The sequence below is a fragment of the Zychaea mexicana genome (genome assembly GCF_025766255.1).
Source record: "Zychaea mexicana strain RSA 1403 chromosome Unknown BDB00scaffold_83, whole genome shotgun sequence".
In the NCBI taxonomy this organism is placed as follows: Eukaryota; Fungi; Mucoromycota; class Mucoromycetes; order Mucorales; family Lichtheimiaceae; genus Zychaea; species Zychaea mexicana.
Window position 1 is genome coordinate 149,899 of NW_026516746.1, and position 23,605 is coordinate 173,503.

The following is a 23,605-nucleotide window of genomic DNA, read 5'->3' on the forward strand; positions in this document are numbered from 1 at the left end:
ATGTACTTTGGGCACGAGAGATAACTGCGACGTTCTGGCATGAAAAAGCCCTGTTCCTATATCGAGGTATGATAGGCTGCCAGAAGCTTCCGTCAATATGCCGGAATCGTAATAAGTGATGGTAGACAACAGCATTATTTGTTGCAAAGGAACCCGATTCCACTGCACACACATATGTACTGCACAAACCTTGAGTGCACCTTCTAACTGTTGCCAGTATGTACATGTGTAATAAGGCTTCGCGACAGTTTGTGCGTCCTGAGTATTGTATAGGATGGTATAAACCAATTGAGCACATCCACACTTTATTGGATTATTATAATTTCTTTAGTCAATATGAATATGTAAATATGTATATTTTGGTTTCTTTTCCCAATTACAGCAACTTATCAGTCAGAAATTTGTATCTTTTTTTTTGTTCTATTCACTCTTTAAGTGTCTGATATGGCTCGATCAACATTTTGCTGAAATCTTTAATGTCCTCAGTACCACGTACTTCCTTGGTCAACAGAGGCATCCGCACAATGTGGAAATCTTCATAAAGGTCATAGATTTGCTCAAGGTATTTTTGCTGCATCTTGTGTCGTACATTGCAATGCTCACAGTTGGATCCTATCAAACCCCATCGTGGAGAAAAAAAAAACACATTTCAGTTGACAAAAGATCCACCCTACTCTCCTTCACTTTGCTTTCTAACACGAGCCAATAAGTTTCTCTATCCGTCATCTTTCAACTTACCATCCTTAGGGAACAGAAGTTGGTTGACAACAATATTATGCGTATCAATGTGATACGAAGTCAATTCTTGGATCATACGCTCGGTTTCATACAGTGACAAGAATTCAGAAATGCATACGCAAATAAACGTAGTGATGTTCTAGATGTAATCCAAACCTCTTATATTTAGTTTCATCCTATTCCACAACTACCGTCATACCACATATTTGAATACAAAAAATTACTTACAGGGTCTTTGAACTGGTTGTTCACCTCGGTAATAACAGACCGCATTTCTTCCAATTTGGAAAACATATCCTCTTGGTTTGCGTTCAAGCCCATCATACCTGAGACTTGCTGGAACATGGGACCGAACCGACCGCTCAATCCGCTGATCTTGGCCAATGCCTTTTCCAAAACTGTAGGAAACGACAAGAAACGCAATGTGTGACCGGTAGGCGCAGTATCGAAAACGATAACCGAGTACTTCATGGACTTGACTTGTCTATCAACCATAACATATGTTTTAGTCAACGAACCTTCCTCTGAAAAATTGGATATATCCTTTTCTCAATGCAGCATTTTAGTGTATGTATACTTACTTCATAACTTCAGCAAAGCCCATGGCTTCATCAACACCGGGAATAGCGTACGCCAAATCTTGAACCATGCTGCCCATAGCATTGCCCTGTTCCGCTATTTCCCATTACGAAAAACAAACCATCTGTCAGCATTTCTCGTGTTCTCTTCTTCCCATATATCCTCGCTACTAAATTCATACATTGGTCGATCATCTCTTGGATACTTGACGTAGGGTCGATTTCCTATTATCAGCCAAGGATTTCTTAGCATAATCCAGACTATACAAGCACGCTCCACGTAAAAGTCGTCCCTTATTTCAACTTACCATAGCATACAGGTTTTCAAAACCATTGACAAGCGTCGCTTCCTTGGAGAACTTTTGACCGAATGCATCAGACAAGTTGTGTGCTGGATCGGTCGAAATCAATAAAACAGATTCTCGCACTTTCGAAAGTTGGACGGCCAGCGAACATGACGTGGTCGTTTTACCTTTTATATCGTTACGATCGGATTAGAATGTGTAATGACATCAAGGATGCTTTTTCTTTTCTTTTCTGCAAAAAGTAGTTTTCGACATTTACCAACACCACCCTTGCCACCAACGAAAATCCAGTGCAACGAATTTTGGTCTAGTACGTTCTTGAGAGTGGGCTCAAGAGGCTGAAACTCGTCATCAGAACTATCAGACATGGCTCTTTTTTTTATATGTGTTTAACTTGAGACAGACACGTGTCAGGTTCAAAAAGAAAAAAGTACGCCGCTGTATCTTTCCCCATCGTCTCCTTATAATCAAAGGCCGGAAAGCAAATTTTATTTTGATAAATTTAAGCAGTTACGCCAAAACTATCCACTAGCATGGAATTGATGGTATTGACCCAATCTTGGGCATGACTTTTTGGATCTTCAAACGTATATAATTTTTGTGTCTATAACAAAACCGTGGGTCAGCTACACATGTATGAACGATCCCAGTCATAAAAACACTTACTGTGTGTATGCAAAACACCGATTTGGTTTTTAATTCAGGCAACAGTTCTGCAGTCCAACTGATTTCGCATCGTAGTGTACCCCCTGAACCATCCTCTGCCGTACCTTCATCAAGGTACAGCAGCCGTGGCCGATCCGTCAGAATCAAGTACCTCTTTTTTGAAAAGAACCCACGTTTTCTAAACACACGGCCTGCTCGTATGATCGACTCGTTTGGGTATAAATGCGCTATCCACGGGGGATGCGACTGCTCGCCAAGACGTTCAGGAGCAGTCGAGCTGTGGGATGACGAGTTGCGCGAATGTCCAGGTGCTAAACCTGCCGAGCTTGTGGATGCAATGTCTTCAGGTGGTGTACTGGACCTGGCAACAGATGGGTAGCGTCGCACAGCAACAGCCGCAGGCCCACGAACACCCGAGTATTTGTACAATTGTTCTTCTTCATCGTCATCGCTATCATCTTCGTCTACTAGTCCACGCGATGCCGCATGGTCACCAAATGGATTTTGTGGCTCTTCCAGTCTTTGGGCCACTGTTGCTGATGATGTTGATAAAGCTACTGGTACTGCTTGCGTAGCTGTGGTTGGTGTTGCGGGTACAGACAATACTGGGTCGGTTGATGATGATGGTCCTGGGGTTGACGGTCCTGTTATCGTTGGTACATCAGCTTGATATGCTGCTGCTACTGGTGCTTCTGCTGCTGTTGCTACTCCTCCTCCACTATCCTCCTCACGAAACCATATATCAAATTCACTCTCATCCACAGCACCGTCCGTGTTCTGTGGTCGTATTTTTTTCATTTTAGCATCCAGCCGTTCCTTTAGCGGTGGCGCTTGTGATTCCCAGATATGATCCCAATCAACGCCGTCAAAGTATGCATGTGCTTTTAACGCTTCGATGCCGCCAGTTACTTCCGATCCCAGCCGTGCCTTTGGATCCAGGATCAGCAGCTTTTCCACGATGTCTTTGGCCACCTCTGGAAAACCTTCTGGAAAAGATAGATCCAAGTTTTTGATTTTTTGGAAAATTAGATAGTCGGTGGCTGCTTTGAATGGTGACCGACCAGCATGCATTTGGTAAATCACACAGCCAAGTGCCCATAAGTCTGCCCTGTAACGAGATAGTATCAAAAAGTAAGTATGATAAGCAAAGAGCCAACCATATGCTTGGTATCCCTCCGCTTTTTCCCTTGTGTTCAAAAGTAAATGTACATATATCCGTATACCAAAATATAATACTTACTCTTGTAGTGTTGGTTCGCTTCGTAAAAGTTCAGGGGAAACATATTCGGCTGTACCCACAAATGATCTTGAACGACCGGCGTTGCCATCTGGAACAAAAGCATATACCAAGCTACTTAGTGAACTGCGTTTTTCATAACCAAAGCGCTTCACTATATCCCAGAGAAACATGCTCACCAGTGCTGCCGCTTTTCTGCGATGCATCGTCAGGCTGAACAATCTTTGCTGAGCCGAAATCCGTGATCTTGATATGCAAATTGTCGTCTAACAAAATACTAAATACACACACATGCATTGAGTATGATCATGTCTTATAAACATGATGATAATCTCTTATTCTTATTACTTACTTTTCAGGTTTGATATCTCTATGTTTTTTTTTTGAGATTAGTTAATACCTTTATGAAACTGACAATGTCTTGTTTCTTATTGCGCTTACCTATGAATGACACCTCTGCTATGAATATGTTCAATGGCCAGCAATATTTCTGCAGCGTAAAACCGTGCAGTATCCATGTCAAAAGGCGCAAGCTGTTTATTTATGTTACATATATCAGCCTTCTAGTAAAAACGTCCCTTTGTCTTGTATCTAGAAATACACTTACTCTTCGAATATAGGTATATAGTTCACCATTTCTAGCCAGATCGAGCACGTAATCTAAAAGAATACAATTGCTGTCAGTCATGATAGCTTAACCCACTAATTAGTCCAAAGGAGATATATGTATATAACTTACACAGACTACGGTTATCCTTAAACGTCCAATACAAACGCACAATACCCGGATGGTTCATTTTACTTAGAGCGTCCCGTTCAATCATAACATATTTAACCTTGTCATTTTTGACAATATGCGCTTTATCCAACTTTTTGACAGCATAATGTTTGCCTGTCTTTTTGTCCTTTCCAACCAATACCTGATATATTGCATTGAAGAAATCGAAAACAGTTGTTAGTATATCCATTCACAGGCACAACACGGGCACCTCCTTTTTTTGAAATAAAGTATATAACACGTTACAGTTGAATAGCTTCCTTCGCCTAATATGGGACCGTACTCAAAGTCAACCACGGCACGTCGATGACGATGCAGTGGATGTGCTGGATTATCAACATCGGTTGTAGTAATGGGTGGAGAAGTTGATTGCGTTGTTGTTGTTTGTTCCTGTTGTTGAGCTGGTAATGGTCCACTGCCTGCAGCGTCTTGTTGTTGTATGTGGTTATCATCACCAGTATTATCTGTAGCAGGTGCCGGAGGTAGTGGTGGTGGAGGAGGAGTTGGTGATCGATCGACCAAAGAAGAAGGACCAGCCTGTTGTTGGACCCGATCTGGATTCGTTGCGTCGAATGGTTCTGTTACTGTGCTCGGTGCCATTGCGAAAAATGTTGCATGCCTTCCTCTACTGTCTTTTCGTCTTTCTCTCGAATCCACTTGAAATAAAAAGAGGGTTCAGGGCCCCTTTCAAAACTGGGTTATAATAATAAAAATAGGAAAGGGAGCTAATTAGGCCTTTGACAAAAGCGGAGAGAGTGTTACTTTATAACGTCGTTTCTTTTGTCCAACCTGAATGTCTGGCTGTTTTGCTAACGAGCTCATTGGATAGGTCAGTGTATGTAATTTGTTTCAGTTTCTGGTTTATCTTATTATCACTTTTGATAACTCTGAACAACCTGGAAGTGTATTGGATTTTCGGCTGATTCTTGTCTGCAATTAACACTTAATTTCTCAATCCTTTCCCAACGTCGTACAAGGTCAAAACATTGTGCATAGGATACAAACTGCATGATAACAGACAGATCCGTCAGGGGTTGGAAGTTATGCACAATTCTGACTGCTTTTATTGCCTACTCGGCCATATTCTTTTTTCGTAGTAAAAGCCTAACAAATATACAAGCTGGTATGAGTCCCTTTCATGTAGCTTTGGATGAGATAGGTCTTAACATGTTTGATGATGTGCTACAGTAGTAACCCATCATTCTTGGAGATATCTACTGTTAGCCCTACTGTTGATGATAGACAGGGTACACAACCGGATGACAGCTTTTCTTCTTCAGTTTCTTTGCAGATGCATATTGTGTAATATCAAAACCCTGAATAATACAACAATTGAGACGTACTCAAAGGTTTTGTAACTTCGTTTCCGGCAAGATAAATATGGTGTCTGGCCACCAGATCGAGCGATACGCCCTCATAGCTATCATTAAGTCTACTACTTTATCGTTTTATGGCCGTATATTAGTACTCTCGAGACAAAGATCGACTACACAATGCTATATCAGAGTGCATGAAAAGCACAGTACTCACCATGCTAATTTCCCTAGACCATGCGCTTATTATACGTGGGATATGCCACTGGTAGTTATGACATTAATTTGCGAGGAAAAGTAAATATTACCAAGGTTAGCAAGACAACTAACTCAGCGTTGTTTGTGTGTGGAAAAAAAAATTCTGCCACCCACAAGTTGTTTAAAATTCAACTTTTATACTATTCTTATATACCAAATACTATTCATAATGTTCAGGCGATCTATAGATCACCCTGTCAGTTCTCTAGAAGCCAGTGATCTAATTCGTATTGACCGTGGTCAACGTGGGCTATTGAAGCTTCCTGTCATTCGCGATGTTGATCTACTCATGGCTACGTTTGGAGCGGTAAGCAGCCACAGTTGATCTTTACACAGTCTCGTATTTAACGCGTTCAATCTTTTATGGGATGGAAAACTGATATATAAGTATAAAAATATAGCAAGAAACACACTTGTTTAGCGATTTCATGGAAGCTTGGAAATCGCTAAACTTCAATAATGTGCACTTTACGTCGATCGACAAGGAAACTCGGCCGAGTTTTATGCAAGGATTTTACGACGAATTTCTGGGTAAGAAAAAACATCAATGACCGGGTTATTGTTTCCATGTTAACACTATTCTCTTACATAGAATACATCTTAAGCGATGTTCAAAATGCGCGGATCGGCGCACTGTATGGGCTTTATTGCATGTATTTCTCTCAGCCATCACTTCCTGATCCATGTAATATCCGCGTTACGAGAGGTGGGTATACATCCTTATCAACAATAGAGTGGCTGGAGAGAAGGAAAAGAAATCTATTTCTGTATATTCATGCATGTGTGTTGATATGTCCAACAAACTATAACTATTAGATCAATGGCGGATCATGTTTCAGTTCTACATCGACGGAGCGACAACATACCTTGACGACAAAGAGCATGCGAGTGCCAGCTTTGCGTTTAAAAGGCTGTTAGAAAATAACGCATTCGTTCATGTCATACAGACCAAGATGGAGACGCATAGCTTTTTTGAGCTGGAAGAAATGAAAACCTCCTATGGGTAAGTTTTCTTATTATTTTGTCGAGATTCTAGTGGGGAAGAAAAGGCACCGGGAAGCTCATATGTAAATATCATAGATTACTAGAAGAATTCCATACGATGAGAAAGAGACGAATTGCACAAGATGCAGTAAGTGAATTAAATGCTCTCTTATGAGAAGAGTTATGGAATCAGCAAGCAAGCAGCATCTCACGGCTTTGTTATTGTTGGTATTCGAATAAAATTTAGATATCAGCTTGCAGAAGAGATGATGCATCAAGGCGGATAGATGAGCTTTTAGCGAAATATCAGAAGGCCAAAAGCATTGCATGCATGACGCCGCAAGCATCGATCGCTGCCCAAGACTTGTTATACTTTAAGACAGGCGTGAAAGAAACGAAGTCAAGGCTGTTACATAACGTGCTTGCCAAAAGCTCTATATCGGCAGACGAGAATGATTTCAAAAAGACATTAGATAATGCAGCGAAGGCCATGTGGAATTCAAGAAAACGGCGGTTAGAACAGTATTCGGAAAGAGCTTCTGCTCAAAGCAGGAAAAAGAAAGCGACTGCTGCTCCTACTGATACGACACCAACAGAAGAACCATCCTCATCAACGTCATCATCATGAATGTGTATGTCTAATATATAAATAATAACAATAACATTAATAATTTAAAGCGCGTGTCACTGAATTTTCTCTTTTTTTCACGAATATGCCGTTCTTACTAAAGTATTTGAATCAGATAAAACATGAATCTGCGCTCCAAGTAACGTGGTCTTTCTGTATAGTTTTTAGGATCTTTTCGCCGCATTTCAGTTTCAATTGATACATATTCTGAATTTTTTTTTCTGCAGATGCTAGCCACTGAGCAATCAGAGGAAACGTTAAATCTGGGACTTGCAGACATGGAAGAATCGATTCGAATGGCAACCGGTCGAAATGGCGTTCACTTTGGCGAAACAATCAACTTGTATGGGCCCTCAGGTGGTGGAAAAACATGGGCCCTGACGGTGCTGGCCGAACATGTGCTGCGTCATTCGAATGAGAGTGTGATCTATATGGATTTGGACGGTCGTTTCATATTTCGACGACAGGAACAACAACAACAACCGGTCGATAACGAACGATTCCACTTGTTCCAACCAAAACGAGCTCAGCTGTTGGCGACAGTGCAAGGGGTAGATGAGTGGCTCTATCGTCACACGGATACGCGCGTGACAATGGTTCTCGTTGATGGCGCTGCTGCGCTGGATGCGACACTCATGGAGACGTTGCGACGATACCAGCACAAATGGTCGTATGTGCTCGTGACAACATCGTCAGAGCCGCAGCCCAACGCCCAGTGCAATTACCGGTTCCATGTCTACAAGAACGTCAACACGAATCAAGTCGAAATGAAGCTCGCTTGGCCTAGCATGTCGTCATCGACGGTGTCGTCCACAACAAAGGCATTTCCGGTGACAATGACGATGACAGTGTAATAGTAGCGTGACATTACTATCTGTGTCGACGTTTATGGCCGCCGCTTTCTTCTCAGGAACAACCAAATTGGGTGGATCGTCAATATCGCATCATCCGGAACAGCAAAAAAAATTAGCACAAGGAAGGATCGGAACAACCTTTCCGGGTAATTCGAGTGAATTTGAAAGTTTGTGTTGCCAATCCGACCAACCGCACTGTACATACAGCATGTACCAACCGCATCTTTTTTCAGATGTTTGCATCTTCTCTTTTCTTCTTCTTCAAATTTGCAGCAGCAGCAGCAGCAGCAACCACGACAACAACAACAACAACAGCACTCTCCACACCCGCCCCCAAATCCCAATCCCATCCGCCTTCTCGTTTCTCTTATACTCGAAAGCCACAGCACACATTTACTTTCTTCTTCTCTTTACGAGCCGCTCCGCCCGCGCATCGTCCCGTTTTTTTTCTTCCTTCTTTTACATAAAAACAACAACAAATATAATTTTCGTCCTGCTCAATGCGCAATATCAAACTGCCAATCACGTTTTTTGAGTCTGACAGCCGCGCTTCTTCCAAAAAGCAACGACAAAAGCAAAATCAAGATTCTTCGTGCTCCTCGTCGACTCATCCTCGCTATCACCAGCACCAGCAGCAGCAACAGCAGCAGCAACGGCGGCAACCCGAGAGTTATTTGCAGCAACAACAATTTGTCGACGACGACAATAACAACGACGCTGCTACTACAAACACCACTTCAACCGACTCGACAAGATCGCTAGCATCGTCTGTTGCTTCTTCAGTGCCTTACACAGACAGCATACTAAGTCACTATGACGGTACTCATCTAGAGATCGCCGCAATCGAATCCACGCTCATGGTCCAAGATTACGACATGAAGAAAAAGAAGCGTGTGCGCCGAGTCCTGACGGTAAATATTATATTACATAACAAGTCGGATAACGAAAATCTATCTGAAACATAGCCCATCGTTGCTAATGTTCATGCAGGTGTTTAATATCATCATTGAAGATCGACACTACCACCGGTCGTTGGTGCGTTATGTATCTGATTTCGTTGAATTCGATCGAAAGGTAATTCCTTGTTTGTGAGAGTGGATATGGGTGAAAGATACGGGAAAAGAGATGTCGGAGAAAAAAGTGAATGGAAGGATTACCACTGTGCGCGTACAGCATATCACATAGAATACACTGCAATATAGAAAATATACGCAATATTCAAAATGTGTACACATCCCAAAACCTCTTTCCAAATCAGGTGAAAAAATATTATCGCAAGTCCAAAATCTCTTTGCCACCTCTGATTGAGCCCGATATACATCTCTATGGCACGGGAAAACGAGCCAGTATCCGGGCATTTCTGCTACGATTTGCCAGACGACAGTACGAAAAGCCTAATTCTGAAAAGATTGAAGTCTATCTGCGACAATGTGCATTGGATCCCACGGTTGGTCGGTCATCACTATTTCGAGATTTCATAATGAGGCAACGCCCCGAGGATAAAGCTGCGCCAAAGGAATTTGCCGATAACTATCATCACGTTGTCGACTACCAGCAGCAAGAACAGCAGCAACAGCAACATGCCGAAAGCTCGTATCCACGGCAACAGCCTATTGCTTCCATAGCGACAAGCAGCAGTAGCGGTGACAGCAAAAGTTCGGCAATGAGCATTATAGAAGAGCCTGCTGGTATCCATAACGGTCACTACAGCAACAACATTCCTTCGTCGTCGACAGCACCAGCAGCAGTTGACGAAGGAGCTTCATCGCCCATTGCCTCACTTTCCATGGAAGAATCACCATTACCAACCAGCTCATTATCCAGATACATCAGTAGTACAGAAGACGAATCAATACAGCCTGCTCCTACAATTCAGGACTACCAGTTTCTCAAGGTGCTAGGTAAAGGGTGCATGGGCAAGGTAAGAAGCAATGATAATGTTATTATAGAGCCAATTACCCACGTTTCACAACCTTCACCATCCACAACAAAATATACACACGCACACATCTCCTACTCCCACTTTCTAGATACACCAAATGGGTATTTTTGGAGCTGAAAGAGAAAGTTTAAAAAACTCTAGGTGCTATTGGTTCGATCCTATCGGTCGCCTACCCGGTTGTTGGCATTGAAAGCCATCAGCAAAGAAAATGTAATCAATCAGCGCGAGATTGAACACACCAAGATGGAACGCGATATTTTGACGACGCTTGCTCAAATTCGGCACCCGTTTTTAATCCGATTACATCATGCGTTTCAAAGTGCGGACCAGTTATTCCTGGTGCTAGATTATCATCGCGGAGGCGATATGGCTACACAACTAGCCAAGTTCCATACATTTTCTCCGGAACGATGTCGGCTCTATGCTGCGGAGATTCTGCTAGGTCTTCAGGAGCTCCATAGTCTGGGGATCTTGTATAGGTAAAGAAAGGGAGCTAGTGATGGTGGTGCTAATGGGTGTAGATGCGTAGGTGACGGACCTATTACGTTAATAATAGATCCGTCGCCCCCTTGGTGTTATGTTCTTTTTTCTAAACCCGCGCGCGCGCTCGCGTGTGTGTTTGTGCTGTGATATGCAACGTGCGGCACTCTCACGCATTTATACACTCTTTGTATCTGTTTTACTCACTGACTCTGTTTACAATTAGGGATTTAAAACCCGAAAACATCCTGTTAGCAGCAGATGGGCATATTGTACTTACCGATTTTGGTCTTTCGAGGCAATTTCCGTCAGCCGAAAACATGGATGACAAACGCACCAGGACTTTTTGTGGAACTGCTGAGTATCTTGCACCCGAGATTCTCAGGTCTGAGCCCTACACGTACGCAGTCGACTTTTGGAGTCTTGGCACGATACTCTACGAAATGGTTGAAGGTACACCGCCATTCTACGAGACCGCACATGCCGAAATGTATCGACGAATCATGGAGGACGATCTGGAGTTCACACCCGCGTTTGATCCAATCACAAGAGATTTTATCAAAGGATTGCTACGCAAACCATCCTCCCAGCGCCTGGGAACAGGTCCTAATGGACCCACTTTGATTCGATCGCACCCTTATTTTGCTGGTCTTGATTGGTCCGATGTGTACCACAAACGGATCCGTCCCGAGTACGTTCCTCAGCTTCGTTCGGAAACCGATTTAAGCAACTTTGACAGGGACTTTTTGGTCATGACACCACGTCTCAGTCCTGTATCAAACCCCGATATTTACTCGGATGCCGTCCAGGAAGTCTTTCAAGGCTATTCGTATATTAATGACAGCAGCAATTTCACGTATTCGCTGATAAGTGGTGACGACAACGACGAAGATGATGACGACGATATAATTCGTCTGGACGGTGACCGCCGTCGGTCCGTCGGCATCTATTCCGATGATTATTCTGGCAGCGACATTCGACCCGATGATTTTCATCCAGGAAGCCGCGACGATGAAGGATTTTCAACTGTTACTCCTCCTCATCACCATCCTTATCCACAAACCTTATTCTAACAACCTCCCCTGTTTGTTACCCTCAGCATAGCATACTCTATTCCCACTCAGCCCAACGCGATCGCACGTTTCTTCATTTACGTATACATTTATCACAGACACGGCCACATATACAAAATACACACACACACACACACACACATTCATACATATATCAGATAACAAAACATTATAACCCCTTCATATTGTTGAAATGTTTCTTTTTCTTATTTCTTTTTTTGTTTGATAATAAACGGTTGTACAAATGCTTGTTGTAAACGCTTTACCTTTTGTTCACCAAACCCTGGACACATTGCCAATTGATCCGCCCGTGCGTTTGCAATTCCTTTCAGCGAATGAAAATGTGACCGCAGCGTCAATACATCTGTCTTGTTGACACTACGCACATTGGTTAAGCAGCGTTCAAGCGTCTCTGCGTAATCTTCTTTGGACTTTTCGCGAATCATATCTGGCGGCGTGTTTTCCAATACTTTGTATGTTTCCAAGTAGCGAGCCGCTTCTTCTTTCGTCCATGCCAGCATGAGTGTAAAGTTGTGTAGAATGGCAGATCGATTGAGTTCGCGCAAAGGTTCGTGATAGTTTTCCACGTCAACGTGGACGAGCAGTACGCGCAATACATAGGTCCGCGCTACTCCGGCGATACGGTCGTAAATGTAGCCAGGATTAAGCCGGTGGTAGCGTAAGCTGAGATACCAGACACCCGTCGTTTTGCCCACGGCAAAGTCGCATCGGATCACATCGTCAGGTTCCCATGGTACGTTGTGTACTAGTTTCAGAATGGGATTTTCTTTTTGACGATCGTAATTGACAAGAATTGTATTACCAGAGCCTGTACGTCGATTCACTGGTGGCGGTACGGCTGCATTATTGTTACTTTGGTTGTTGTGGGTTGAAGGTGACTGAGACGCGGGCCGATTTGTCGTTGGAGTTGCTGCTTCTGTTGCTGGACGCGCATAGGTTGTGGTGGAAGGACGTGTTGGTGCTGATGTATTTGCGGAAGTCGTAATATTAGTGACTTTTGTAGACAATTGGGTAGTTGTTGATGCTTTTGGAGCAGGTGATGCATTGAAAGAAGTTGCAGAAGACGATGACGATTGCGCAGCAGGTGTCGTTGGATTATCTGCAGTTGTTGCTGTTGACGATGCAATGCTGGAGGAATCATTACTTCTTTGTGGTTTGAAGAAGCTAGTTGACCGCTTTGCTTGCCGCACTTGTTCCACTTGGTCAATGCTGGGTATCGTAAATTTTCGTTTTTCTGCCATCAGGCTGGTGGGTTGTGGTCAAGGTAAAAAGAAAGACGAAGCTGGGAGTTACTGGCTGTAGAAAAAAAATTCCTGCGTTTTCAATTTTTTTTCCTTTGTTTCTCCCTCTTTTATCTTCACAGTTACCAATGGTAATAATCGAATCACCAATAATGATAATAGTGTAATTGACGTGCAACTAGTTATTTAATTTGAGCAAAACTGCTTTTACTAAATAGGTGGAGCCTACGTCAAAGAAGAATTTAACGTTAGAGATCGAGAAAACGGCTGCCAAGGTAAAAAGAAAGAGTGGATCTATGCATCGTTATTTGTTTTTTATTAACAGAAAACTTTTAAATTTGACAGCTAGCAAGACGAACTGAGTTGAGCACCACCAATCTTGATCCTAAATACAATCCAGAGCGTACAGAAACAATAAAGCAGGAATTACTAGAATTACAAAAGCAAAAGATCGATGCCAAACTGGTAAAATATATATCCCCGTCTTATTCCTTGTTTACTTTTTAAGCAAAGAGTGAAACGATTAATACGTGCTTTTTATAGTTTCACGCTCGAAAAGAGTTGAAGGCGACTTTTAAAAAATGCAAGGCCATGGAACTACAAAAGCAGATCAAGCGAGTTCGTGAGGCCGAGAAAGCTGCGTCTATGTACGTTTTTCTTTTGGTGCACATGGTGCAAATTTTTTATTCTTGATGTTGACATGTAGCTCCTCTATTAGTGAAGCAACAGAAGTGTCTTCTCCTGCTGCCGAAGGCAAAGAAAAGAAACAGAAAAAACTGACCAAAGAAGATATCCCACGACTCGAAAATGAACGCGAATTGTTAAAGGTACGCACGCTTCAGCTGTTTATGTGTAAACCTTACATCCATATATTATACAACCCAAAGAGTTTTTAATTGACTCTGTTTTCGGTGAAATACAGAACCTGGATTTGGATGCTTTAGTCGATCGTTCACTAAGAAACAAGTTGTTAAAACATAAAGAACTCGGCGAAAACGAGGTGGTCAAATCAGTAAGCTTTTTAGCAGCAGAACCGGCAACGCCAGAAACGAATCAGACCGTATTGGACCTTGGTGCAAGAATATTACGACATAAAACAGCGCAGGAACAATATAAAAAGCTTATCAGCTATATACAACATATTTTGAATCCCACCGCCGCTCCATCAACAGCAACAACAACAACAGAATCAACAGTAGCACCAGCAACTGGCAAGAAACGGAAAAATGAAGAAAGCGGAGGAAAGGAGCAGAAGAAACAGAAGAATCGTGAAGAGAAGAATTTGGAATCCTCTTTGTTTATTGAAACATTGGGTGGATCGAACGATAGCGACGATGATGACAGCAACGATGATGAAAGCAACGATGATGAAAGCAACGATGGTGGCAGCGACGATGAAAGCGGAAAGGATGATGATATTAATAAGGAGCAAAAACCCAGTCAGCCGAAAAAGAAGAAGAAAACCAAGTCTGGATTGAAGTGGGATGATCCCAATTTCGACAAGTATTATCATGGTGAAAAGAAAAAGAACAGAATGGGTCAAAGAGAACGACGAAAGTAAGTATCCTGTTGTGTATCTAGTTTCCAAGTGATGATTTACTTAATATCCCATTGCGGCTGGTATAGGAAACTCGAGGAATTGTATGGCAAAGAAGCAAACCACATAAAGGAGGCAAGAAAGGCAAAGCAGCATTTGGGAAAGAAGGGCAACGGCAAAAAGTCGGGCGATGGAGCACCCAGCGTCAAACAGCAGAGTCCAAAGCAGAATGTGGAAGAGTTCCATCCATCTTGGCAGGCCAAGCTAAAACAACAGGAAATGATGGCAAAGGCATTGAGTGGCGAAGGAAAGCCAGCGAACAACAAGATTGTCTTCGATTAAGCTTTTCGCTTTTGTTCTTTTTTTTTTACATGCACAACCTTCCATGTTCTTTCTCTCTTTCTTTGATATACATTTTCTACGCATATATTCTTGACAAGCATATCATTCATTGCCATTTGTACTTTTAGTACTTTCCACAAAACGGGAACTATAAGAATTCATCATTGCTACTATCACTTTTATGACCATCAATCTTTGGCAGCCTAATACGCACAAACATTACTGTACTACTCATCGCATCGTTACAGTATATTCGAGGATTAACACCGTGCTGCTGTAGAGACTCACGTACATCTTCGCACCAGTTCCTTTCTCTCGTTGTATCGACGCAACAAACATGCCTAAAGTGTTACTTTTTTAAGACATAGAATTGGCTTTTTCTTTTTACACTGTTACATGAACATTGATAGAGTGTGAAAAAAATAAAAATACCGATTTTGGAACAATCACAGTTCTTCTCTTTTGCTATGATTGTTTTGGTAAAATTTTCTGGCTCACCCTTTTTGATGATCATTGCTGGTGCATGTGGTTATACAGATAAATTGACTTTTTCAAATGCTCCGGCTACTACGTTTAGTTGTCACTTACCCTCACAGCATTTATGGTCCTATCTTGATTGTTATGCCGACACATTCGATAGATGAGTAGTTGAAAAATGCGAAAATCAAGCTACGTATGTTTTGTTTGTGTTCCATGTGAACTGAGAATAATTATACATTATCATCTTTTCTAGTTATTTAGAAGTACAAAATAGTTCTTTTGTTGTAATACACATGTACTGTACTCTATCAATTTTTATTTCTATCTTCTTTTTTTCGTTTGACGTAAAGAATTATGGGTATCACTAGGGACACTCCAAAAAAGTGACTCGACACTCCATTTTTCCTCAAATAAACCAAATAGTTCCACAAAAATAAACAGTTGCTCTATAAATATACTAACAAAGGACTATTAAAGGAACAGGAGTATTTAGAGTCATGATGACGTTGTAGGCGTTTGGAATGTCTGGAGTGTTTGGAGTGTCGCAATCGCCATGATGGCGTTGTAGCACACGGGAAAAAATCCGCGCAATCCTCACCCGGTACTCCTTAAACTTCCGTAGATTCTTCATCGTAAGGCCACAGTGCTTCAAAAGATGCTTTTGTAATCCGCTTTGCATGATGAACACACTTAATAAATGTTCATGGAGCTTTTCCTGCGCTTGATTGAGTGTAAGGGTATCATAGGATCCGAATCATATATATTCTGGAGAAATAGTGTGATCAGTAATTAGGACTGGCACTGCTCCAGGCTTCTTTTTAAGTTGGCTAGGGAGGTACTGTTCCCCCATCCCGGAAACGGGCGTAATATCGTTCAGCGGTACATTCAGGCATTCGTAACAGGCGACCAGCTCCAGCCGCGCTTAAATTTACGTTATGAATGGTATGTATCAATAAACTCGATGATATTCACATCGGTGTATTTCCTATCATGCTGGGACCTACAACACCACTCTCCAAGCAGCGCATTATAGTATAACTCGAACCATTGTAATCAGCCTCTTTTTTTCCGTTCTGTCTTCTGCTACTGGATGTTTAAAAGCTACAGGAGAGTGATTTTCTTGGTTGTCCCCAGCTTCATCGATTTCATGCTGTTTTTTATCGCATCAGCAATGATCAAGCTTGATTTCAGGCAAAATTGTATATTACCTTTTCCGAGTTATTAACTGCCCTTGCCATTGATACAAGAGAGCATATACCATTTTCACCCCATCAAACCATGTGGACAATGTGGGTAAGGATCTTCTGCTTCGATCGTTCCCTCTGCATACATCATCGTCTCTGCTTCGCCATTATAATCGTCATATCCATTTGCGAATGGAAGTTCTTGGTCATATAGCACGTCTTCCATTGTAGTTTTATCTTGTTTGGATAGCTGAGGAGTATAGACAGCGTACATCTTAATGAAGATGAAGTGTACTTGAATCAGAATAGATGTTTGCTTTCTATTATATCCGGGCGTTGTCTAGGTCTCAAAATGCCTATGAATTGCTTGGCATCACTCATATTTATCCAACAAAAAAATAAAACTACGATGAAAAGTAGAATAACAAGCCGTCATCTTATAATTATCCATGCGCCATGTCGATAATCTCTCGATGCCAGTGCTAATTTGATAAAAATCATTAATCGTTTCTAAGGAAAAAACCTGTAGTAAGAAGATCCAGTATCCGCGCACACACACACCACGATCTAATGCCATTTTCATGCTCCGCTAATATTGCACAAAAGCAAGTACCAGGTGCCTGGGCTCCGCCATATCATAGATCGTTATCTGCTTACTTCCCCATCTTTCCTAAAGGCTTTGAAGAAGCTACATGGTAAGTAAATCGACATTTACCTAGTAAACAAGTGAGACAACGTATCTTGGTTTCTCGGTATAATATTCAAAAAACTTGTAGTAAAATATATTAGCCGATCTCGCTCTAAGCCTTGACTTGAGCGGCAGCGGCGCTTCTGTTCCATATCCTCTTAATACTACATCACGCACCACTAAAAAAAAAAATTTCCTTGTCACCGTGTCAACATAAATTAAGGAAGGCGGAAGGAGAACCTTTTATTACTCGGTCGTGACCGGCTTCTTCTCTCTAACAGAAATAGAGTTCTGCTCTCCAGTACGTACAAACATGCATATGATTTTCTTCTTAAAAAAAAAGAAGTCATGAGAGATGGGACGTGCCCCATACCATATCGAAGCAAAGCGAACAATTTGAGTATCCACGTGCCACTTGAAAAAATATTTTTACTTTTTTTTCAGGAGGAGCGGTTCACCGACATCGGGAATGTAAGTTTCCCACGGGTCCTTGCCAATCAGCATGAGCATCTTGCTCGCCGATCGAAAAGTTGCTGGCCGAAAATTGGCTAACCGTTCAAGCTAGCTACCTAGCAGAGAAGGAGAGACGGGTGGATGAGTAGTGTTAGCTGTGCTGCCCTGTAATTTCTTCTTTTCTTTCTTTTCTCTCCTTCAAACCCCACCCTTTCGGCACACACACACACACACACTCTCTCTCTCTCACATCATACGGACATCATATATACGCGATATTTACCAAACACCATTACTATTACTATCACTACTATGGTTTCCACCGAAGACGCAATGAACAAACAACAGCCACCTCAGGCATTATTTCTCAATTTCACTACCGACTTGTCACCACAAACGCCAAAGAAGAAAACCAAAAAACGGCAGACTTCATATCGTGTGAATGGCGTCAATATACTCAACAGGTAAGCACCCCACCCCCCCTTCCTTCTTCTCCTCGTGAAATGACTGGTTGCGGGTTTTCACAGGCGTGCTAATCCCTGTCAACTACAAATAATAATAGAAATGAGGTGGATAGCAAGACAGCCATTGAACGCATTCAACGGCGCCGGGAAAACCATAACCATATTGAGCGGAAACGACGGGATAATATCAACAACACGATCCTCCAGATCTCTGAAGTCGTTCCCAATGCTTCTCAGCAGCCGGGACAACGGCCTAACAAAGGCCGGGTACTTCAGTTAGCACTTGCTTACATACAGGTAATGAGTCAGATCCACATTTAGCATTATTTTCCTTTTACAGAAACCTTCCGCTCTAACTTCTACTGGCATCCAGGCACTTCAACATGAAAATCAACAACTCAAAACCAACAACAGCAACAATAATAGCGACGATGACGATGCTATTATGCGATGACAATTTCTGTCTTGTTTTGACAACAATAACAACAACAACAACAACAACATAACCATCATCCTCATCATTTCATCTTCATTTCCCTCCTCATGTACAGTTATCCAATTTTTTTTCCAAACAAGAAATACATTTATTATATATGCCCCGAATGTGCTTTTATCATCATCATCATCATTCTATTATGTATGCATCATTTGTATTATTCTCAGTCTTATTGTTGGTGTCGTTGTTGCTGCTGCTGCTGCTGCTGTTGTTATCTGCACGCTGTGCTGTCATGGTCAATCCTCTTTGAGCGGATAGACGTTCTCGGTTTCCTCTGGGTATATCGAGATGCGACGATGCTCTGTTTTCCAATGTAGGCCGGGATGACGTTGTCGAAGACACCGAACTGATCAACGGCGTGCTATTGCTTGCATTCCCAGTATTGAAGGGTAATTCAGCTAATCGTTTTAATCGAAGACGATAAAGGATAGCATCAATCGTGAGTTCGATCTGTAAATGGTTCTTGATAATGGAAATTTCTATGAAAGATGAGTGTTTTACGGATTTGATTAATATATGTGAGTTCCAGCAAGCCCAAAGGCGCACAGTAAACAAGTATCAAACTTTTCTTCTTCTTACTTGGCCACGTTGCGCGTTCACCACGGATAATAGCATCCATTACAGCATCATTGGTAGGATTGGAAAGAACTCTAAGAAAGTCTCCATAACTCACTTCGGGAATGATGGTAATATCGCCCGAGTATTTCTGTGAAATGATGGATTGGACTTTGTTGAAGAAAGAGGGTGCCACGCCTAGCTCTGTCAACTATATACTTGTTTATTTCTGTAAGTACCACGTGTCAACAAATAATAGCAATAGAGTTTGTTCTTTTTCTACCTGAGTACAACGATGCTGGATTTCGGATTTGGCCATGTGCATACAGAAACCAGCAGCTTGCCGTGCACGGGAAGGGGAATTTGTTCTAGGAAGAAAGGGTATCACATGAGGGTTCACCTGACAAACAATAAAGTGGTTGACGTTGAATAGCTCGGATAGCTTGTTCATCGGTAGGTCGCTAGTAACATCAATATTCATACACACAATTAGCATGAACTATATTAACGTGCTAAAAGACATCGTCTCATCCCAACTCACTTGTCTACTGAGCCATCGATATAAAGTTGCTCTATTGATGACATGAGTTTTTTTTTTTTTTTTTTTTGGATACAATGACGTTATAGTTTGTCAAAAATAACACTAACCACTTGGATTCCATGGTACTATGTTTCCATTTTTGTCCTTTGCATACAATTGTGACGAGCCATAAAAGAAAGGAACCGAGCATGAGACCGCTCTGCCAAAAATAAGATGTGTACTTTTGTAAGCGGAAAGAACTTTTTGTCCGCGCTCTTCAACTGTGTAATAAATGCTTACACGGCTGACCAAATAATGACATCGGGGGCTGTGAGATAATTTAAGAGGCGGGGCATGTCGTACACAGTGGACGAGCTGACTGTAATGTTCAGAATCCATCGTGTGCGGTTGAATGCTTCCTATATCGTTGTTGTGCTTAGCAAACAGGACTGTCGTTTCATAGCAACAACCTTTTTTTCATAACAAGGTTCTACTAACCTGAAATGTCATATCACCAAGGTTACAGCGCATGGCATCCTGCAGAATCTCTATATCGTACAATTGGCCTTTTGACATGAGTCGCTGTAGTCTCATCCATGGTGTATCCGGATGTCCGTTTCGCTCGAAAACATCCTAGATGAAATGCAACTGAGTTTTTTTTTCTTTTTTTTTCCCTCCCTCCCCTCATTACTATTTTCGGTTGTTTTTATTCTTTTATGGTTGTTTTACCAATTTGATCCCAGTAGGATTAAACATGTAAGGAATCTCTTCGTCTGTCTTGGTACACAACATGGCTGCCACGATACTTCCACTCGACGCACCAGATATGATGCGTGGCAACAAGCGCGCACTATGCAAGCATTTGATGACCCCCAAATGATTCAGACCCAACGTACCACCACCACTCAGCAGTAGTGCAGTACGACCAAAGCTTTGACGGATGGTCATGAAGAATTCATGTTTGGCGCGCAAGTCCAATTCTGGACTCGGTGCGTCGCAAACCCAGTTGAGTTGACGAACGACTTCTTCGATATACGACGAGATCAATGTCTTGGTCCCGATCCGGCTGTGCGCGTACAGCTTAGAGTTGCCCATGTCGCCCAAGTTTCTGCTCAAGCTCGTGCGCAGTGTAAAGATCATGGCCGATTGGCTTTGCGTGGTTTCACGGACCCGACGGAGTTGTTGTAGTCGAGTCTGGATAAGTTCCCAGTCGTATTCTTTATCCATTGGATCGCGCTTCCAAGCATCAAGGCCTTTTTTGTTTTTTAATGATAATAGTATTAATATGCTTATAGAGTCGATCGTTATTTAGTTCACCCATGCTACTACATCCTTCTATTACCTTCGAGATCGTCTAACAAGGCTGCAGCCTCGGCCCATTGCTCATAATTCGTTGCAACTTTAAGAAGGTGGTTATAGTATGCTTTAGGGTTCGCGGGATCAACGAGCTGGTCATAAAGTTTCTAAAAAAACATTCCAATTAGTTAAGCAACATGGCAATAATTTTTTTTTCAATTAAAAGTAAAGAAAGGGAGAAACTTTACGTTGGACCAAAAAGAAGCGACATCCCATGCAATGGACTTTACATTGCCAATGACAGGAGCTGTCATGTTTTCAGGCAAAGCTGGCCAATTGTTGTTTTCTTTGTCGTCAGGGACAGTTACTGTTCCCGCTATCGTTGTTGTTGTTGTTGTAGCTGTCACTGTTGGGGGCATTGCTGTTGTCGTAAGGGGAAACACAACAAAAGAGTAGTGTGGGTTCCATACAAGTCTCCTGAAAAGAGACTCTTTCTTTTACATTTTTTCACGTGCAATTTTGTTTGTCAGGCGGCATAATAGAGTTTATATAAAAAGTTTGATGAAACCACGCTTGTTACTAAGAAACGAAATGAGGATACTATATAAATATATATGTATAATTAAAGAAAAAAAGAAAAGAAAGGGATAGAATATATAAGTTGTCTGAATAGAGAGGAAGAAGGAGGAGGAGACAGAGAGAGAGAAATAAAGTCTATATGAAGAGAGAGCGAGAGTAAGTGTGTTTACAAACCAGGAATAATGAGAAAAGAGCCGTACTTTGGTAGCAGTGGTAGTAGTAGTAGTAGAAGTAGTATTACAACAAGTTAGGGTTAAGGGAACAGCAAGAACGAAACAAAGGAAGCGGAAAAGGGAATGCACATGTAGAAAATGGAGAGATTGGTGAGGGTTTGGGGATCAATGCGGATATGTGTGTGTAAATGATGAGTGAGTGGTTTTCTTTCTTCTACTGGGTAGTCGTCATAAAGTTCCTCTGGAACCCATGAATCTTTGCACACTCGTGTTTGAGGTTGTCGGCTCTGGTCGTCTCCCATTCGCCTGACATGAAAAACTTGCGTGCATAGCGTAGACACGCCTCCTCACGGTAGTTGATGTACAGCTTGCGATTGTACTGGCGCTGTAAAGGTGCTGTGTTAATGCGCTAGTCCCACAAAGATAAGCCCAATCCATCCATACTCTTCTACACACACATTACCTCTTTTCTGCGTGCATCCTCGGGATAGCGATGGGTCTGGTGAATCAAAAAGTCATTGGGCAAGACCCAGTACTCAATGCCGGACAAGTAGATTTCATAGAGACAGGCAGCCTTGTTGGCGCCATAGCCAATGAAGCGCTCATCACACCAGGGCGAGCCCTCCTTCTTGTAGATGATGTAGGGCTCGTAGGAAAAGTCATAGTGGGTGACCTGGTAAAGTTCGTCGGTTTCGTACCAGTGCGGGTAGTCTGTGGATCCGTGACCCTTGAACCAATTGTTGTGGAACATGCCAATCTTGCCGTCTTGGACGAGCTGCACCAGGTCGTCCTTATTGGTCGGGAATGTGTGCCAGTCGTTTCCGTCCGCCTGCTTCTCAAACTCAAATGCAGGGACAACGAGGGCAGTACGGCCGTCGCGCAGGCGGTCCATGATATCGGGGTTGGATCGGATTGATTTTCGGAGGTCGGTACACAGATGAAAGTCCACATCGAGCATCATGATATAATCCGTGCGTGCAAACAGCTTTGCGACATTGCGCCACAGGTTGAATTGGCGGTCGTACGTGTCAATGATCAGATGCAGGTCGACGTATTGCTGCATGTCTGCGTTTCCCGCGTACAAGTCTCGAAGCTCCTTCATGACCTCGTCCTTGGTCTCGTCATCGTTGATATGCACAGCAGCAGAAATCGGTCCTAAATAAAGAGCCAATGACGATAGTTTGCAATGTTTCGAAATAATTTAATTAATGAGTCTCACTTTGTACCCCCCCACCACCCCAATACACTAATTTTCTTACCTTTGTGGTTGGTCGCAAGTCGAGAAAGCACTTGGAAGCGGTTGCGTGTAACAAGCGTTGCCATGGTAATGTCCTCCTTGTCGAGCTGGGCTTTGGCCCGGAAAAAGTACGGTGTCAGATTCATGGGGTTCATGGCATCCGAGAATATCTTTGTCATTACAAAATTCTCGGGCATGGCTTGGATGGAGCCTTGAGCGTTTGACCAGACAACGGTATGTTCATTCAGTTGTTGCTGTTGTTGCTGTTGTTGTTGTTGCTGCTGTTGCTGAAGGGAACCTTGAATGGGGGCCTGCTGCTCGCGTGCTCTCGGAATGATGCCATGGTGATTGCCGCTGTAGGACGAATACAGATACGCGGCGGTGTAGATGACCGAGACGATCGCGTAACTTATCAGAAAGAATTTGAATATCTTTGTCGCTGCTTGAGTAAGCTCCAGCCTCATGAGGTAACAAAGAAAGATTTTCTTTTTGAGTGGGAGTGCGG

The 23,605-nt window shown here is 42.5% G+C and overlaps 10 protein-coding genes across 10 annotated transcripts; 5 read left to right on the top strand and 5 right to left on the bottom strand.

Moving 5' to 3' along the window:
• Positions 1–272: 272 nt before the first annotated feature.
• On the bottom strand, positions 273–2,072 carry BDB00DRAFT_842092 (ATPase GET3). Its single transcript, XM_053124864.1, has 7 exons — positions 1,881–2,072; positions 1,625–1,788; positions 1,499–1,541; positions 1,320–1,413; positions 967–1,222; positions 739–877; positions 273–612 (listed from the first exon to the last, which is right to left on the bottom strand). Exons 1-7 carry the CDS (start codon positions 1,987–1,989, stop codon positions 425–427), a joined length of 993 nt encoding a protein of 330 aa, XP_052975967.1. The 5' UTR covers positions 1,990–2,072; the 3' UTR covers positions 273–424.
• BDB00DRAFT_962016 (kinase-like domain-containing protein) lies at positions 2,073–5,032 on the bottom strand. Its single transcript, XM_053129734.1, has 9 exons — positions 4,549–5,032; positions 4,264–4,444; positions 4,132–4,184; positions 3,966–4,057; positions 3,877–3,894; positions 3,704–3,801; positions 3,528–3,615; positions 2,288–3,395; positions 2,073–2,225 (listed from the first exon to the last, which is right to left on the bottom strand). The coding sequence occupies exons 1-9, from the start codon at positions 4,900–4,902 to the stop codon at positions 2,124–2,126; spliced, it is 2,094 nt and encodes a 697-aa protein (XP_052975968.1). The 5' UTR covers positions 4,903–5,032; the 3' UTR covers positions 2,073–2,123.
• A 928-nt stretch (positions 5,033–5,960) lies between these two features.
• BDB00DRAFT_842098 (small nuclear RNA activating complex, subunit SNAP43-domain-containing protein) lies at positions 5,961–7,753 on the top strand. The gene is made up of 8 exons (XM_053124865.1): positions 5,961–6,180; positions 6,275–6,404; positions 6,466–6,579; positions 6,690–6,876; positions 6,954–7,005; positions 7,105–7,489; positions 7,589–7,624; positions 7,713–7,753. The coding sequence occupies exons 1-6, from the start codon at positions 6,043–6,045 to the stop codon at positions 7,483–7,485; spliced, it is 1,002 nt and encodes a 333-aa protein (XP_052975969.1). The 5' UTR covers positions 5,961–6,042; the 3' UTR covers positions 7,486–7,489; positions 7,589–7,624; positions 7,713–7,753.
• Positions 7,571–8,339, top strand: BDB00DRAFT_876138 (uncharacterized protein; the record flags this gene model as incomplete). Its single annotated transcript, XM_053127445.1, has 2 exons — positions 7,571–7,624; positions 7,713–8,339. The coding sequence occupies 2 exons, from the start codon at positions 7,571–7,573 to the stop codon at positions 8,337–8,339; spliced, it is 681 nt and encodes a 226-aa protein (XP_052975970.1).
• Positions 8,340–10,221: 1,882 nt separating this feature from the next.
• Positions 10,222–12,030, top strand: BDB00DRAFT_941485 (kinase-like domain-containing protein). Its single transcript, XM_053129371.1, has 2 exons — positions 10,222–10,760; positions 10,988–12,030. Exons 1-2 carry the CDS (start codon positions 10,525–10,527, stop codon positions 11,832–11,834), a joined length of 1,083 nt encoding a protein of 360 aa, XP_052975971.1. The 5' UTR covers positions 10,222–10,524; the 3' UTR covers positions 11,835–12,030.
• Positions 12,021–13,152, bottom strand: BDB00DRAFT_842102 (restriction endonuclease type II-like protein). The gene has a single exon (XM_053124866.1). The coding sequence runs from the start codon at positions 13,094–13,096 to the stop codon at positions 12,041–12,043; it is 1,056 nt and encodes a 351-aa protein (XP_052975972.1). The 5' UTR covers positions 13,097–13,152; the 3' UTR covers positions 12,021–12,040.
• Positions 13,153–13,248: 96 nt separating this feature from the next.
• On the top strand, positions 13,249–15,423 carry BDB00DRAFT_931817 (Bud-site selection protein; the record flags this gene model as incomplete). Its single annotated transcript, XM_053129053.1, has 7 exons — positions 13,249–13,257; positions 13,315–13,371; positions 13,442–13,561; positions 13,640–13,743; positions 13,815–13,923; positions 14,019–14,653; positions 14,723–15,423. The coding sequence occupies 7 exons, from the start codon at positions 13,249–13,251 to the stop codon at positions 14,973–14,975; spliced, it is 1,287 nt and encodes a 428-aa protein (XP_052975973.1). The 3' UTR covers positions 14,976–15,423.
• A 2,524-nt stretch (positions 15,424–17,947) lies between these two features.
• Positions 17,948–18,795, top strand: BDB00DRAFT_842109 (uncharacterized protein). Its single transcript, XM_053124867.1, has 3 exons — positions 17,948–18,244; positions 18,343–18,541; positions 18,618–18,795. The coding sequence occupies exons 1-3, from the start codon at positions 18,093–18,095 to the stop codon at positions 18,696–18,698; spliced, it is 432 nt and encodes a 143-aa protein (XP_052975974.1). The 5' UTR covers positions 17,948–18,092; the 3' UTR covers positions 18,699–18,795.
• Positions 18,551–21,611, bottom strand: BDB00DRAFT_604378 (acyl transferase/acyl hydrolase/lysophospholipase). The gene is made up of 10 exons (XM_053117995.1): positions 21,360–21,611; positions 21,158–21,278; positions 20,545–21,068; positions 20,314–20,448; positions 20,116–20,234; positions 19,944–20,035; positions 19,837–19,867; positions 19,579–19,756; positions 19,320–19,506; positions 18,551–19,219 (listed from the first exon to the last, which is right to left on the bottom strand). Exons 1-10 carry the CDS (start codon positions 21,528–21,530, stop codon positions 18,870–18,872), a joined length of 1,908 nt encoding a protein of 635 aa, XP_052975975.1. The 5' UTR covers positions 21,531–21,611; the 3' UTR covers positions 18,551–18,869.
• Positions 21,612–22,077: 466 nt separating this feature from the next.
• On the bottom strand, positions 22,078–23,255 carry BDB00DRAFT_770172 (glycosyl-transferase for dystroglycan-domain-containing protein; the record flags this gene model as incomplete). The annotated part of the gene is made up of 3 exons (XM_053119861.1): positions 22,078–22,248; positions 22,327–23,018; positions 23,123–23,255. 3 exons carry the CDS (start codon positions 23,253–23,255, stop codon positions 22,078–22,080), a joined length of 996 nt encoding a protein of 331 aa, XP_052975976.1.
• Positions 23,256–23,605: the final 350 nt, after the last annotated feature.

Bases quoted from the DNA above. Each gene is read 5' to 3' on its own strand.
- BDB00DRAFT_842092 (XM_053124864.1), bottom strand. From the start codon at position 1,989: ATGTCTGATAGTTCTGATGACGAGTTTCAGCCTCTTGAGCCCACTCTC. The intron at 1,789-1,880 runs GTAAATGTCGAA...ACGATATAAAAG, and splicing joins TGGTGGCAAGGGTGGTGTTG to GTAAAACGACCACGTCATGT. The intron at 878-966 runs GTAAGTAATTTT...GATTACATCTAG, and splicing joins ACAACCAGTTCAAAGACCCT to AACATCACTACGTTTATTTG.
- BDB00DRAFT_962016 (XM_053129734.1), bottom strand. From the start codon at position 4,902: ATGGCACCGAGCACAGTAACAGAACCATTCGACGCAACGAATCCAGAT. The intron at 3,616-3,703 runs GTGAGCATGTTT...CTTTTGTTCCAG, and splicing joins GCAGAAAAGCGGCAGCACTG to ATGGCAACGCCGGTCGTTCA. The intron at 2,226-2,287 runs GTAAGTGTTTTT...GTTTTGTTATAG, and splicing joins CGGTGTTTTGCATACACACA to ACACAAAAATTATATACGTT.
- BDB00DRAFT_842098 (XM_053124865.1), top strand. From the start codon at position 6,043: ATGTTCAGGCGATCTATAGATCACCCTGTCAGTTCTCTAGAAGCCAGT. The intron at 6,580-6,689 runs GTGGGTATACAT...TATAACTATTAG, and splicing joins TAATATCCGCGTTACGAGAG to ATCAATGGCGGATCATGTTT. The intron at 7,006-7,104 runs GTAAGTGAATTA...AATAAAATTTAG, and splicing joins GACGAATTGCACAAGATGCA to ATATCAGCTTGCAGAAGAGA.
- BDB00DRAFT_941485 (XM_053129371.1), top strand. From the start codon at position 10,525: ATGGAACGCGATATTTTGACGACGCTTGCTCAAATTCGGCACCCGTTT. The intron at 10,761-10,987 runs GTAAAGAAAGGG...GTTTACAATTAG, and splicing joins AGTCTGGGGATCTTGTATAG to GGATTTAAAACCCGAAAACA.
- BDB00DRAFT_842102 (XM_053124866.1), bottom strand. From the start codon at position 13,096: ATGGCAGAAAAACGAAAATTTACGATACCCAGCATTGACCAAGTGGAA.
- BDB00DRAFT_842109 (XM_053124867.1), top strand. From the start codon at position 18,093: ATGGTTTCCACCGAAGACGCAATGAACAAACAACAGCCACCTCAGGCA. The intron at 18,245-18,342 runs GTAAGCACCCCA...AAATAATAATAG, and splicing joins GGCGTCAATATACTCAACAG to AAATGAGGTGGATAGCAAGA. The intron at 18,542-18,617 runs GTAATGAGTCAG...ACTGGCATCCAG, and splicing joins TAGCACTTGCTTACATACAG to GCACTTCAACATGAAAATCA.
- BDB00DRAFT_604378 (XM_053117995.1), bottom strand. From the start codon at position 21,530: ATGCCCCCAACAGTGACAGCTACAACAACAACAACAACGATAGCGGGA. The intron at 20,235-20,313 runs GTTAGTAGAACC...ACAACGATATAG, and splicing joins TTGGTGATATGACATTTCAG to GAAGCATTCAACCGCACACG. The intron at 19,220-19,319 runs GTAAGAAGAAGA...CATCTTTCATAG, and splicing joins TGAACGCGCAACGTGGCCAA to AAATTTCCATTATCAAGAAC.